Source organism: Chrysoperla carnea, chromosome 1, assembly GCF_905475395.1.
Source record: "Chrysoperla carnea chromosome 1, inChrCarn1.1, whole genome shotgun sequence".
Classification (NCBI taxonomy): Eukaryota; Metazoa; Arthropoda; class Insecta; order Neuroptera; family Chrysopidae; genus Chrysoperla; species Chrysoperla carnea.
In genome coordinates, this window is record NC_058337.1 from 37,162,545 (window position 1) to 37,179,685 (window position 17,141).

Sequence of the window (17,141 nt, forward strand, 5' to 3'; positions counted from 1 at the left end):
TACGAAGAAAATGGCCGCCGCCAAAATTGCCTATCGTTAAAATGAGGTCTTCATTAGCGAAAAACGTGAATTTCTAAGAAACTACTTAACATAAAAACTAGGCTATTAGGAATTCAAATAGATTCAATTGTATCAAATTGAATTTTTTTTCGCGGATAAAAAAATTAAAAAACCAAAAAAATGGTTTTTCACGTTTTTCTCGAAAACTTTGAGTTTATGTTAAAAAATGATAAGAATAAAAGTTCTAGATTTTTTACAGCCGTAGACTATTACATTTAACATTATTTGATAGGACGAGTATTTACGCTGCAAATCGCAAAAAAATGTTCCCTACATCTTTAAACCCTCACCCCTAGTCAACGGCAAACATTCAGCTGGATTTTTTACCCAAAATTTGTAACCCCTTTATCGACGTTTCTTTCTTAGTTTGCCCTGTAACGTCTGTTAAAAAAATCTAGTAAGCTTATACTATCAGATGAGTGTTCTACTGAAATCTTGGTAAAACATTACCAAAATATTTTTGTTACATATTGTACTTGCTTGCTTACATATTTCAAAATAATATTCTAATTTAAAGGTTCATGATACCCTTAATTTAAAGAACTCTTACACAAAGTCATATATATCATGTATGTATATAGAAAGGTTCCAGCTTTAAATTTGCTAATAAAAATGAAAAACGACAAAATGTAATAATTTTACGTGTAAGCGTTGAAAAATATTCATATTTTGCATTAATATAAAAATTATTTTTATGTAGAAATTCATTTGATATTTTTATGGAGGTTTAAAATTACCTTATATGATGCCATAAATACTAGAATAATATCGTTTTGATAATCTAATTCAAGAAAAAATCATGGGCAGGAGGGATCCATCACTAAAGTCATATGTCCCCCTCATAATATATTTCTTTTTCAGTTTTTGAAAACATAGCCACATAAAAGAGTGGTAAGAAAAGATTACACACTCAAAAGACACATTCTTAACTTTAACCCAACCCTCTGCCGACACACCGATTTTCAACTCTCTAACTGTACAGATGTTCAAAGCTATAAAAACCGCGAAAAAAGGTAATATTTCAAAATAAAAGAAGATAGGGGACTGGGTAGTTGGAACCCCAAAGAACACAACCTAAACACTAACCCAACCTATATATCGATTTCCATCCCAGTAGGGCAACTTGGAAGGCAGTACTAAAGTTTGAGGACATTAAAATTTCGAAAAAACGGTCTCATGGAGGTCATTTATAAAAGAATGCTGCTCCTTCTCGTTAACCTTCGATAAAGTGCATAAGTCTATATTTTCGGGGAAAATATGACAAGAAAAAGTAAAGATTAGCGTTTAATGATTTTTAAATGAATTTAAAGTTGTTTGGTGCCAGTTAACAAGACTTGTAAAAAGTGTATTTAACCACTATAAAGTGAATGATTAGTTTATCTCTACAGAGAAGAACAACTGAATAGATCGCAGCCCTGTTCTCTAATGAACTTTTCAATAAATCACGCGTTTTATTTAAAATATGATTATTTTTCAATTGTTTATATGTAGTAGGCATAGTAAAAATTATTGATTAATAACAATTATTTAACTTATTATTAATTGTGAAAATTAAAGACGAAATTGCAAAAATAATATTTTTTGAATGTAAATTAACAAGATAACTTATAAAAGTTACAAAACAGTATTATATTTTCAATAGTAGGTATTAAATGTCCAAATACGAAAGCTTCAAAATGCGAATACTACAAAAATGTATATAAATTACACAATGTATACACTTTTTATCGCTTTACGTATAAATATTTCACTGCAAGTCAAGTCACACGCAATTTATTAATTGTAAATATACTTCATGAATTTACCATAATTCGACTTGTATTGTCTAAATGGTGTACAATAAAAATTGTAGTTTGACATGTTTACAAAAAATACAGATTAGCAGTCTAATTTTTTTCACCAGTATATGAAAAAATGCGATACCAACATGAAACTTCTGAGAAGGAAGAGGGGGAGGGAATGTCTGCGAGCACTATGTAACGTTTATGCGAGTATTAGGGAGTTTATTCGGCAAGAGTCAAAAATTTTCTCAATTTTAACTAATTTTATTGGCCCCTTCCCCAATATCTTGAAAATGGCCATTCTGCCACATTAATGTCCTATGAAAGATAATGCTCCACATCGACTCAGGAGCTTACTTACCACGCGGCAGAAAGTTAGGGTTCATGGATTTTTTTACATATCCTAGAATATCTGTAATTTAGTGGCGGAGCATCTTTTATCATAGTTTAGGTATATTTACATTATTGACTTTTAGAAATAGTATTAATGCAACTTTAAGTTGATGGTGACATAGATTAAAATCGATTTTCTTGAAAGGTCAAACAACAAATTAATTTTTAATCAGGCTATTGAACCCTTTATTTAAACCAAATGTCAATATATACAATTAGTAAGTACTTCAAGTCAATATTTTCTATTAATAAATTATTAGTATTTACTTTTATTACAACTTTAAATACAAAATTATAAGGAAATAAAATTGATTAAAATTTTGTTTTTTTCCAATATATGATTTATTTATATAATTAAGTGTTTAAAATATTATTCGTTATTAATTCCTAATAATCCTCAGAATGGGCTATTTGATTGTATGAAAAATATTGTAAAAAACCGAAGAAAATTTAAATTTTGTCACTTACAGCCTAAGCTTACGGTTAGCTTTTACTTCTTCTACTGTCATAGATTGTGGCATTGCCGTAGATCTGGCTTGATGATGTAAATGTTAAAGATGCTGTATATGACGTCAAAAATTTTAGTCCTGAAATGTCTATATTTCTAAAATTGTTTTGATGAGTTATTTATATCGAATATTTCTATTTGTTATTCAATAAAAAAACAACAATTTTTTAAAATTAAACATTTTTGCTCTATAAATACTATATAATAATTATCTGAGATGGTTTCCATCGCCCAGTCAAACATCCTATTGAGATGAATAAATGGGTTATTTACAAATTAAATATGAATGATTTTGACACAGATCACTTTGGTTATAGAAAGTTTTTCAAAATTAATTTTCTTAAAATTATAGACGATTTATCTACATCATAAATACATAAACTATCCTTAGCACAAAAGTTAAAAAATAAAATATAAAATTTTTATTAGAAACGCAAAAAAAAAAAAAAAAAATTTTTCTAACTTATAATAATTATATATGTATTTTAATATTGCCTCTTTATCCAATACATTCTTTATCAAAATGTTAAATAAAGAGGGAAAAATTTAATATTTTCCATTTTAAAAAAAAGTTACTCTGCTGCAAGATAAATTACACTAACAGCGATAAGCGAGTAGGTTTATGAGGCTATGTACAACAACGTTGTGCATTTTTCTGTTATAAAAGACAGAAATTGATAAATCAAGTAATTTCAAAGAGTGCTTTAACGTCATCAGAATAAGACCATATTCAATTATCTATGAAAATGATCTAAGATATAATCAATAAACATTAAAAGTTTATGAAATAAATTTTCCAGTTGGATTTTTCCCAATTCTTTTATCCGGTGTACGTACAACAAGTTATGTAGGCAACGAATCATTTGACTCAGGAAAAATTCCGCACCAGTAGATTTTTATGAGAGCTGTTGGAAAATGTTTGTCTCAGTGTTTAGTTTCTAATGGATTTTTGAATTAAATTTTAGCCGGAACCACAAAAAAAATTCTTAGTTTCGTCAATAACGAGTTTCGGCGATTTTTCTTTCAAATGCTTATATCTCGAAAACGGCGAGGTAAGATAAAAAATTTTATAAATAAAAAAATGCTAAGAATTGTCCAAAATATAAAATCTAATAGTTTTTTAAATGTAAAAAATAAAGAAAATATGGTATCCGGGAGTAGAGAACTTCTGCCCCACCGAATGGACGTAAATCGAAAATACGCAAGTTCTCGTGAATATGATTTTGTTGAAGACACTCGGATAAACATTTTCCACCGGTTACCATTAAAATCTACTGGTCTACAATCAGTTAATTCAAAGTCATCATGGTAGGTTAATTATACCAAAGACATGGAAACTGGAAAGTAATTTTTTTTTTTTTTGTTCTTGGGTAGTTTTTGAATAAAAATTCTGTCTTGAGTAAAGTAAATTAACTTACTGTTATTGTTGAATCGTATTAACTATTAAAAATAAAAATAAGTTAATTAAATTTAATAATAAATTGAACATACCTTTTTTGAACGCTACAAAACTTCTACAAACGTATATATGTAGCTACATCCGGGACTTAAGCTTAAAACCCCGTCTTACGGGCTGTAAAATTCTACTTGTTTTTGCATTCAATTTATTTTGAATCTAATCAGTTTTAGAATAAAAGTTGTCAGGAGTATGGTATAGTCAAAAATCAGTGTAGTAAGAATGCTTATACGTGAAACCATATTAGCATTTTGTGAAAAACTGACGAATTCATAAATCGTGTGATGTGATTTTTAACATACATTAACTGTCAATAACCAAATGATTTTTGTAAGGACTATTGAGAATTGGGATATTGGGACAGTAGCTATATCTTTGCCCTACCCTCCAACTGCTAAATTACTGAATTCTTAAACATGCTATTCAAATAAAAAAACTTAAACCCTTAAAATTTCCGTAAACATCCCATGGAGTAATGAGTAAGTGAGTAATGTAATATGTTATTGTATATAATATATTTTTTACTTCAAACTTATATTCAAAGTTTGAGTTATACTATTTTATTTATGCTATTTCTTACGTACATACGAACTTACTTTGTGAATCATGTAGTTGTTTATGTTTTGCACAGTATTCCTTCTTTTGTTTTGCTTTTGTAAATGGAGATTTTCTGTACTTGTACAAAATAAGAAAAGAATTATAGGGTATAACGTTAATAAAATCTTTAAGAAGTTTTTCTTTTTTTATGTAGGTATTAAGAAAAATATTTCTATATTGGAAAATAATGTACCTACCAATGTTTATGTACATTCTTTTGTTTCAAGTTTATATGATGCATTATAAATAAACTTGAAATTCTTGGACATTCTATCTATATGCAAGTATATCTACGTTTCCCACTATCTTAAAGTTTTGTTTTTGACGCTTGTAGTCTTTGTAGTTATTAATTGAATATTAATATTTAGAATATATATCTTGTTTTTTACCGACTTCAAACAAAAAAGAAGGAGGTTATCAATTCGACTGTATTTTTTTTATGTGTGTTACCTCATAACTTTCGACTGGGTGAACCGATTTTGATGATTCTATTTGAAAGCTGGTGCTTCCCGTGTGATCTCATTTCATTTTGGTCCAGTTCTGACCAAGAGGACGAATAACTGAATATCACGCCAATTAAAAGAAAAACTGTTCCAAAACAAATTAATATGCACTGAAAAGTAAAAAATGACGATAATATAATGTAGTTAAAATTATTGTTATTTTTGGAGTCGGTGACAGCCAAGCTAATGTAGCAAACTGTTCTGTCAGAGTTGTTTCCTTGGCTGACACAAAAATAACAATAATTTTAACTACTTTATATTATCGTTATTTTTTTACTTTTTAGTGCATATTAATTTGTTTTGGAAAAGTTTTTCTTTTGAAGTCGGTTTTCTTATTGTTAAAAGTGATTTTTATGTTCAAACAAGTAATCTAACCAGATATATATAATTGGTAACATTCATATAAAGTTGCAGACCCCTTTACGAATTAGGGAAGCGTAACCATAATCGTACTCCCTAATCAACCTCTCCCATCCCAAACACACTCTCGCGAAGTTTCTTCTCCGAATATACTCGCTAAAGTTAGCCGAAGTAAAGCATTCCCAACCACACTATCGTCTTACTTCACTTAATTTCATTGAACCAGACAAGTAATCACGACAGTTAATCCTCGTGTTGAGGCATCGTGTTAGGGACTCGAGTTAAGGCCTCCTCTACACTGTCGCGTGTAGCATGAGGTCGGGCGAGGAATGAGTATGCGGAGGTTATACTTGTGGAGTCTCGCCTGCCTTCACCCTGCCCAATTTCGCTAAAAAGCAGTTATTTTACCCCAGCCTAAGGCAACACACGAGTACAGACGAGTATCATCTCCACGTTCGTTTGATAACTTGTAAATTTCCGTGGCGATTGTGTCTTGTTTACAACATTCTTGTTCAAAAATCTTGTAATATTAATAATTTTGAGGGCATGGCTGATGGCCCGGTATTTTAAATAAGGGATTCATTGATCTCCAAAATCAAACTTTCTTTGTTGATAATAAAATTTAACAGTAACAATTTACAATTGTTAGTTGATAAAATTACACAAAAATTATTAAAAATTTCGTACGATTTTCATTAAAAAAAAAAAAAAACATAAGACTTTTGCTCGAAATATCCTTTTGAAAACTTGACACACGATTTCGAAAGAAAGTTTCAAATGCAAAGTGAGAGCTTTTCGGGACATTCGCTTTTTCAACAATCAAATATACCGAGTGACGTATACGTACATAAAACACGTCTTATTCATGAATTTAATTTAAAAACCGTGTGAATAAAGTACATGATCGATGTGAAGCTAATTATAGAGATCGTTTGAAATTAATTTGGCTGGATACATATCATTTCAAATAGCTGCTTAAAATAAGAGGTACATTACAACCACGTTTTGATTAAAGTTTTAATTACAATTTTCTAATTACACATTCAATTTTATGAATTATTAAAATATTTTATGATGTAAAAGTAATGCCGATAAGAATCAGAGCTTTTCGGAAAATCATTGTAACCATTCACGTTTACTTATAGACATTATTTTAAAATTAAATGAGACTTTATAGTTTTAAAAACATTACATTACATATCTAAACAAATAAATATAAGTGATTGAGATTTCAGATTGAAAATTTCTTATATTTATATTTGTACTGTATGTTCTCTGTACACAAAAAAAAACATCAAAATAACGCTTTAAATATACAGGGTTTGCAAGCTGATGAAATTCGGAGTAATATGAAAATAATGATTACTTTATTATTGTTGTTCACATTTTAATTATGCACACAATATTTACATCATGGTCTGTTCGACTAATTTTGATATATAATATGTTACATTCAATCGTAAACTAATTATTGACAAATACTTGCCTAGTAATTTTTAATTAAAGAGAGAATTGAAAAAAATACACTCGAACCCGGACTTCTTGGATTCATGTCAAGCGCCCTACCAATTAGGCTATTCGAGTTCTAGACACGAATGCAATTTTTTCAACTCAATGAATTTTTTACTTTGTTATCCACTTTATTTATTATTATTACTTTATTATTGTTGTTCACATTTTAATTATGCACACAATATTTACATCATGGTCTGTTCGACTAATTTTGATATATAATATGTTACATTCAATCGTAAACTAATTATTGACAAATACTTGTCTAGTAATTTTTAATTAAAGAGAGAATTGAAAAAATCAATCAATTCAATCAATTCTCTCTTTAATTGAAAATAATGACGTTAAAAATATGCCTAAACGACTACTGCGAGGTATATAGCAAAAGTTTATTTTTACTTGACGTTTTATAGCGTCAAGTTATGATATAATTCACTATCAAAATGTATATTTTTTATTTGTTTATCTGATATTATTTAAAACATGCTCGTACACCATTAAAGTTAAGATATTAGTAACAAATTTTACATTGAAGTCTTGGAAAATTTTGGCCAATTGAATCTCGAACACAAGCAATAGACTTCCCCAAACAAGTAGATATGCGCTCTAGACCTTTCAGGTGTGTTGTATTTGCGCAGTTGGTTCAGCATGTCAATATATCTTAGACTAAATGTCAGTTAAATGTCAGTTATTCATTTTGAGTTATTTGGGAGTGAAGAGATAAATTGTAATTACAATCCGCTACCGAAGTACAATTCCATTGCCCGTTAGAAGTGTTGTATAAGAAGTCATTAGTGAGTTGATAAAATATAAAATACTTCTGAAGGTTTAATTTCGTTTTAGCGAATTGGATGTTTTATGACGTCATCATGAACAAATCTTTGTCAGTAACCATTAGTATAGTCATCTGGTAGTTTTACCTGGAAAGTTTTCCGGGAGTTTTGGAAATGAGTGATTTTAAAGGTTTTGAGGTGCTCTTTTCGAATTTCCACTTTGCTACATTATATCTTAGCCGTCCACGTCGCAAAATGACGTCAAAAAGCAGTTTTTCACAAAATCTCCTTTGCGAGTCATTTTACGAGGAAAATACACACGTACAAAATTGAACCTCAGAAAATTTCCTAAAATTTATGTATTTTTTTCATACAATCTATAGTTTCGGCGTATGCGTTTGATTCGAATATTTAACGTTAAATAACTGAAAAATAGGATGTTTTTTTGAAAAAAGTATATCATACACTTTTAAAAGTAGTATAAAAAACGTTGAAAATGACAAAAGTTTCAAGTCATTTGCACGAAAAATAACGGAGTTACAATGAAAAAATGGATTCTCGTGCCTTTATTTTTATTTTTTATTCAGCACAAAAAATGATGATTTTACCAAGGGAACTAAAATTAATGCTTGCTGCTTCCTGATTTACTTTAATATGCTCAAAAATTTTCAACAGTTTCTCTCGTAAAATGACTATAAAAGTAGATATCGTCAAAAAACTGTTTTTCGACGCCTTTTTTCCAATATGGCGGCGCAGATGGCAAGGATTGTCGAAAAGAGCAAAGTGGATTCTCGAAAAGAGCACCTCAAAATCTATAAAATCACTCATTTTCAAAACTTCCGGAAAAGTTTCCAGATAACATCTTTTTTTAACCAAATGTAGAGTGTATACAAACTTTCTAACTTTTATTATCAAAGAAATATTATTAAACTTGATTGGATAAAGACACTATAAACTTTGAGTTGTGGGTAATGCGAACTATTTTTAAACCCCTATTTAACAATCTAATTTTAATTTTTATAACATCTTTATGTTCTTTATTGGCTTTCCACCATTTGGATCTCAAATTAAAAAAAATAGAAAAAGTGGACAAATAAATAGAGGGAGGTTGTGTTTAAGTGGACTTCTGTAAAAAGTGCGCATACAGTTATAAATGCAGCATTACAAAAACTACTTGGATATTTTTGACATCTACGAAGACAGTAAAACATAACAAAACATTATACTATTGTTTCGTAACGAGTTTCATCTAGTATATAAATAAACTCGATATTATCTTAACTCGATACGGTGAAATACCTATGAGATTTCGATAGTTATTTCGATATATATTGTTTCAATCCCTAACGAATATTATACCATTATATGTATTACATACCACAAATCGGTGGTTTGTAGATATTTTTATTGGGTGTATTCCATAAATATTTTCAGTCCGTATACAAAAACGTTAAAATATTATGTCTATAAACTCTGACGGTTTGTTCTATAAATAATTACATATGATATTAGAAGATTTTAACACTGGGAATTAGAAAAAATCTACCATAGAGAGATATTGTTTGTAAAATTCCATTTTAAATAAACACACATACAGGCAAAAATGTACTTGTGTCATACTATTATTTACAAGAGATATTGATATGTTTTTAAAGTCATTTTCTAAAATTATAATTTTAAAAAAAGGAAAAAAACAAATAACTGAGGTAAAAGTTGAAATACTCTGTATAGAAAGTGTTGAATATCGGTGGTAGAATCCTTTTTTTTTTATAAATTCGAAGAGTTAAAAAACTAACACAATTATGGCCATTTATTTTTCATTATGGCCAAGTATTTTTAACTGACTTCAAAAAAAAAAGGAGAAGGTTATCAATGCGCTGTTAAATGTGTGTTACCTCATGGAACTTTCGACTGGGTGAACCGATTTTGATGATTCTTTATCTGTTTGTAAGCTGGTGTTTTCCGTGTGGTCCCATTTCATTTTGGTCCAGTTCTGACAATGGCATCCATAAGAAAACCATAACAGTCTTAAACTTGCATTAAGTATGCACGATAAGAGGACGAATAACTCAATATCACGCCAACCGATTTCGATTATTCTTTTTTTAGTGACAAATTAGTTAGTGTACTTCAGATTCACTAAAAATCACAAAATAAAAAACACTCAACAAAAAGAAAACCGACTTCAAAAGAAAAACTTTTCCAAAATAAATTAATATGCACTAAAAAAATAACTATAATATAATGTAGTTAAAATTATTGTTATTTTTGGAGTCGGTGTCAGCCTAGCTAATGTAGCAAACTGTTCTGTCACAGTTGTTTCCTTGACTGACACCGACTCCAAAAATGACAATAATTTTAACTACATTATATTATTGTTATTTTTTTACTTTTTAGCGCATATTAATTTATTTTGGAAAAATTTTTCTTTTGAAGTGGGTTTTCTTTTTGTTAAAAGTGTTTTTTATTTAGAAAAATGTTTCACAAGAACATTAGTTGAAACTACTTGCAAATTTTCAACTCCCTATCTTTTATAGTTTTGGAGCAAATGTATACAAAGGTTTTGATCTAATTTGCGCCCTCGCGGGTAAATAAAGATGATTACAAATAAATGTTTCAAACAAAAGTTGTTTATTTATTTTTGAGGAATATTTTTTATACTTAAACTTTTGTTCTAGCTCAAACGGTTTACAAGATGGATCCTACGGATCTAAGTCCCAATTGAAGTACATGCACATGCTCATTTACAAATACATTCACTTTTTTTGACCTGAGTACGCTATAAAAATTTGAGTTCGATATTTCGTTTTTGAGTTATAATTAAGTGATTTTTAAGCGTTACAAACGTGGGTCTAAGCTTAAGTATACCTTCATAAATATTTCATATATACAGGATATAATAAATTTAGTATACCTTGACATAAATTTCATAAATACAGGGTATAAATTAACTGTATGACACTATTATTTTTGTACACAATGCATTTTTTCCCATAATTCAAACATTGAATAGTTTAATAATGTGTACACTTAGGCTAATTTACTCGTCACGAGAACATCCTGAACATTTTGTATGCCTATATAAAATGGCCTACAAAGCAACCAATTTAATTCCATAACATATATGTTGGCGTGAACATACGAATACAAACAAATGGACTAGTTAATATGATTTGAGTTTAGAAATTAACATTTTTTTTTATTTTATGGATAGGGCATTTATGGTAGAAGACTATAATGTGCCATCGTTGAAGCTCTAGTGTACCTTTAATCGATTATGGATTATCGCTGGCTGCCTGAGAGCCTTTTCAGCATACAATTGTTACCACTTATGTACTCTAGAGTATCGCATCATAGAAGGTACACGACTAAAACATTGAAAACCCTACAAGTTTCTCTTGCCATCCTCTTTTTCGCGCGTTCAAGTACAGCTTTGATCGACTCAGAGTAATTTTCTGCTTGTTCTACGGTGGTTTGATACAAAATACATGACAGTGCGTCTTTCGAAAGTTACCTCAACTTCTAAAATCTTACAATTTCTAAAATCATCGCGGTTAACAGTGATTTAGGGTGAATGTGATTTTAAACACAAATCACAATCAACTTTAATAATTAAACAGTAAAACTAAAATTTTTCACTTATTACATGCATGAAATAATTGTATTTCAATTTTATTCGAAAACAAAAGCACGTAAACAATATCTTTCTGAGTTGTAAACTTTGCCTTAACACAGTCTCAGTCTCTCTCATCTCGTAAAAAACATCTCTCAATAAATTATAGCAAGGTGATTCAAGGTATACTATTATCAATGCTCAACAGCTTTTCCCAATACATATACTGATAGGATTATACAGGCTGTTTCCTAAGTGAGTTTAAAAAATTATATAGCCAATATTATGAAAATAATTATTCTGCAAATTATCTAACTAATTTGTCCAAAATCATTAGAAACAATAAAAAAAGTTTTTTCCATAAAATTGGCTCAAAAATATACTCTTTAATTTTTTGTACTTCCTTAGCAAACAGCCTCTATGATATTTAAGAATATAACGAATAAAACAGAAAATATAATTCCGGAACATCTTTGATTAAAGCACTCGATATAAGAACGTTCGATTAAAGAAAAGAAATCAACTGTGACTTATATTTAACCTTTTGATTTGTTTACATCATCGCATCGTCTACAATAATACTGCTTCAAAACTTTATCAAAAAAATAAATTAGACTTGTAATTTAACTTCTTTTCAATTAATATTTTAATATCCAATGTTTTCTTTATTTGTTGAAGAGAGAAAATAAAGAAAACCATTTTCATTGGTATAGTTTAAACAAGTAAGGGAAATTATTATACGATGTACAGTGTCTGTCATGAAGTAATAAACCATTTTCTACAGCATCTTCTACCAAATTCTACAGCTAAGTTTTTATTGTTATGAAAAATTAAAAACACGTGTCCTATATTTCTTTTAAATCGATAGGTGGTGACAGAGTCACTTTTCCTGTGTTTAAAAAAGTTAGTTTTACCTGAAACATTTTTTCGATTTACGTTAGTTAACACTTTAATCGTGACGTTTGTAAAAATTACATAAAATTACAATGTAGGTAGCCTAGATTTTAAACAACTTCGCCTCTAAGGGTGGATTAGGGGGTGGGGATGGCTTTGTTATCTTCTATGGGAAATTGGACAGATGATTACTTTCCCCATCTTCTTCAGAGAGGTTGTTTTAATTTTAACAATTGTTACAAACTTTTTGTGGCTTGGCTACATCGTTAATATTTTACATAATACTTTTCAGTAATTTTAATAATAGCTCTCAGTAATTTTTTTTTTTTGCTTTGCGATTATAGCGTTAGCTTACGCGAATCGAAAATTATGTTTCGAGAAAAATGAACATTTGTTTAATGGGGAATTTGAAAAATCAAGAAAAAAGTGAGGTTTCTATTTCAAATTTAAGAGTTAATCCGCGCTTCAGCCCATAGAATAATCAATTTTCATTTCATTAGATAGAATTTTTTTAAATATTGGAAACTAATAATTTTTTCAAAATAATAAGGGTTTTTCTGAAATTCTAAAATGTTTCTATACTTTTTGAAAGACCTGAATATACTCCATTAACACCGTATATTCTACTGAAAATTCTTTATTTCTCCGACGGAAATCTGGAAAAGGTACAAAACATGCGTAGGATCCAACAACTAAATAAGAAAACCGTTTTATTATTTCTTAATCGGGTTAACCTTAGATAAGAAGATTCTGTTTTATAAAGTATTTGCAATTTTTTCTTATAAGTTAAAACTAAAAAATCTTTCTTTATTTTGTAGACGAACAATATAAAAGGCAAGCGTTTAGACGGACACTGTATGAAATGTTTCATAGATAAGTACTTTTATTTTATTTTAAATTAAATATATAAATTGCCAAGAAATGTAAAAATAATTGGTTGTCTGTATTTGCTTTAGATCTATAATTGGCATGTCAAATTTTAATGAGGAACTTTCATTGGGACTGCAGAATTAAACAAACAACAAACTAGTTGGCTATTAAAGTTTCCTTCAAATTATCTAATTACGGAAGACTCCCGTAATATGAATCACTATCATTGATGTAAGACCATAATTATGGGAATCATTAAAACGATAATTGAAAACGATGAAATGACAAGTGAAAACAAACATTTGACTAAGGTAATTGTTGAAATACCATGTTTAGACAGTGTTGAATACGCATTCCTTTTTTTTACGTCATTTAAGCTAAGAAAGATAAGCAAACAAACTCATCCATACTTCTTCGATGATTAATTTCCAATCACTTTTGCCCGAATTATAATACTCGAGGACGACTTGGCAATCTTGTTAAAAGATGAGGAGGATCGCCACTTAGTTTTTTCGAGAAACGTAAGAAACGGAGCTCTAATTTAATCGTAAGTTCCGGTCGCGTTCGATTATTATTTTTACCGTCGATAATTTATTTTCGGTGTCTCTAATAATGCGCGTCGATTTATTAATAATTATTCTACCAAAAAACGTCTGTAGGTTTTGTTGAAACAATGAATAATTATTTTACACAATATTAATTCTTTGATTTATTAAAACAAAATTAAACCGATTATTAAAAAAATACAAGAAAAATACAATGACATAATTTGAACTTGACAATACTTGATTAGAACTTTTTATTTAGAACTTAGTAGTTTTTTAATTAGAACTTTACGAATACATGATTAGAACTGAAAAAAATTGATTCAATTGATTTTATTTATACAAAAAATAAATTGCTTATTTTTGCTAAGTAATTAGATTCACATAAGAAATAAAAAATAAATTTATAATATTTTTGCAAATTTTGGATTTTTTTATTTCAACAGGATTTGTTATTTCCGATACTCTACACATATATATACGATATATACTAAATGAATCATTATGGAATCCATTATAACAATCCATTATTACTATGCTTGCAATAAAAAATTTGTACGGTTCACTTCTGAAAAAGTAGTACTCTGCTATACAAATGTTGGTAGAGAGAAAAAATTCTTTGGTAGTATTCTTTGTTGAATTTATGATTTAACATCCTGGTTTATGATTTCATTTCAATAAATTACAAACAATAGAATAAGTAGGTACACTTACTTGTGTTGACATCCAAAATTTATTGTCATTATTAATCGCCTCAGCTGTACCATGATCTTCGCCACCCGTTAAGCCATCCATATCATTAATAGTTGTATCAACAATACGATTCATTTGATTTTGTTGTTGCACATAGATTGTACACCATATATGTACAATCGCTTGCAATACACCTGATATTAATGCTTCACGTAGACGTATTGGTAATAGTGCATATGTTAAATAGATAAATGCAATTGTTACTGCACCACCAGTTTCACCAATATTATTAAAACTATCATCGTTCACATTACCATTTGATGATAAACCAGAATTAGGTGATGCAGCCAATGATATACATATCTAGAAAATAAATCATATTATCAGCCATGTATGGATAACGATTGTTAAGGGTATAGTGAAATAGAAACATAAAGAGTTTGATAAATCTTAAAGTAGAAAAGTTTATGAATAGTGTATAAACTCTCAAAAAGTAAAAATGCAAGTTCTTTCTCAGATTTACAAAAAATTATAATAACGATTCATTTTAATCGAATAAGGAAAAAAACCATTACCCCTCCCCCTGCTTTAAAATTTAAGATTTCGCGTTTCAAAGTACTTAATAATTGAATGGATTTTAATAGCGTGATTTTCCTCATAAAATATGACTGAAACAAATACTTTACACTTTTTCTGTTCCATTGTTCTATTTTATGGTTCCATTTGGAACCATAAAATAGAACTTGAAAAATAGCTAAGAATACTCTCGACCAAAAAAACCAAAATCAGTTCATTCGTTTAGGAGCTGAGATGCCACAGGCAGACATACAGATACACAGACACGTTCAACTTCGTAAGCCGGGGGATAAGAAATGCAATGAAAGACGCATAATTCTCTATTTACTGTAATAGGTGATTTATTCGCAGATATTTTCTTTAAAACTAAAAAAAAGCAGATTCAATTTTCGATGACGCGCTGGCTATTTGCCAGTTATGTTGGCTTCCAGATGCTTAGCCATACGCGGAATATCCATGTAGACTTTGAACATTGCATAACCCTAAAGGAAAAAACGTATAGGTGTGCGATGTCACAGGATCTAGACAGCCAATTGTTGTAATTATTCACAAATTGCTATGGGAATAAAGCCATGGTTATACGTGCTGTATGACAGGTGGCACCGTCTTGTTTGTACCAAATGTCTTGGAGATCATGGGCTTTAATTTCAGGAAACAAATAGTCTCATGGTACGATAACGGTCGCCATTGATAGTTATATTTTAGCAGACCTGGTTTTTGAAGAATGATTTCACCAGCCATAAAACACACCGAATCGTTGTTTCGTCTAGATGTAATGGTCGCTCTCAAATCTGTTCAGGTTGATCTTCGGACTAAATTCGAAAATTTTTCAAAAATAGGCAATCATTAATAAAAATTTTGAAAAAAACAGCCAAAAACATTTCTTCAAGCTTTTCAAGAAATAATCTTTAAAAAATAAATGTCAATAATGGTTCTTTTGTATGGAAATCAAGATAACCTGATAACATTGTTGTTTTTTTTTTTATTATTTTTTTTTTTTTAGTTTTGAAAAAAGCACTTCTAAATAAATCACTCATTATAAAACAGAGGTGCTGTATTATGATTAAGTCAAATATATCTTCATTTAAGGAATTTCGATATCGTAAAATTAAAATGATTCCAAAAATTTAAAATTATTTTTATCAATTAATCACTCTTGAAGGGCTTTTGAGAAAAATGCATATTGACACCAAAAAAGAGAGAATCGAGAAGAATATGAATTTTTCACAAAAGATGTATAAAAGAGTGATTAATTGATAAATAAAATTTTATATTTTTGGTATCATTTGCATTTTCACTCTTTATCACTATAAGATTAAGTGTTATAGCATTATATGTGAATCACATGTAATGTTATAGTAATAACACTTAGAATGGTTTAATTTTTGACTGGGTATATGGTTTTTCATTCCTCATTTTTTCATTCACTTCTCCATATACCTACTACCATGTAAAAAGAGCTGTTTTTAATCATTAATTTCCAAGCCGTAGATAATATAATCGACATGAAAATACAGAAGTATTTAATACTCATTAATTGACACACAAAATTTCACATTATTGATAATACTGTCGTTTTGGCATCGAAGCGCCTTAAGTGAAATTTTGTATACAAAAATGTTTATGTTTGATTAGATGTTTTTCGAAATATTAGTGTATTGCTGAAAAATAATTCTGAGCATTATGACCTAGGTATAAAATATACACTTAATATATTTCAATTTTTTGAGCCTATAAATTAGTTCTTTTTGATTGGATATCAGTCTGCGGACTTTCTACACATCTGCATAACTAATACAAGGTATTTCTAATCCTATAATGTTAATAGGGTGCAACTATGACAATGAAATCGAACTCATGATGCATCAACATTGTAAATTGATACTCGAAAATATAATGTATCAAATTAAAAAATTTATTTTACAAGTGCTTATAATTTTCAAAATTAACTTCAAATTATACCATGCACATTAAAATTCTATTTGAGTAAGTTCAAATTGTAATTTA

At 29.0% G+C, this 17,141-nt stretch overlaps 1 protein-coding gene across 1 annotated transcript in view; it reads right to left on the bottom strand.

Annotated features, from left to right (window-relative positions):
- The window catches only part of LOC123304024 (adenylate cyclase type 6), a 229,251-nt gene that overhangs the window by 110,379 nt on the left and 101,731 nt on the right, over nucleotides 1-17,141 (bottom strand). Inside the window, 4 exon segments of the mRNA XM_044886331.1 lie at nucleotides 83-97; nucleotides 7,432-7,435; nucleotides 14,751-14,821; nucleotides 15,791-15,797. Of these exon segments, the coding sequence (XP_044742266.1) occupies nucleotides 83-97; nucleotides 7,432-7,435; nucleotides 14,751-14,821; nucleotides 15,791-15,797 (97 nt within the window).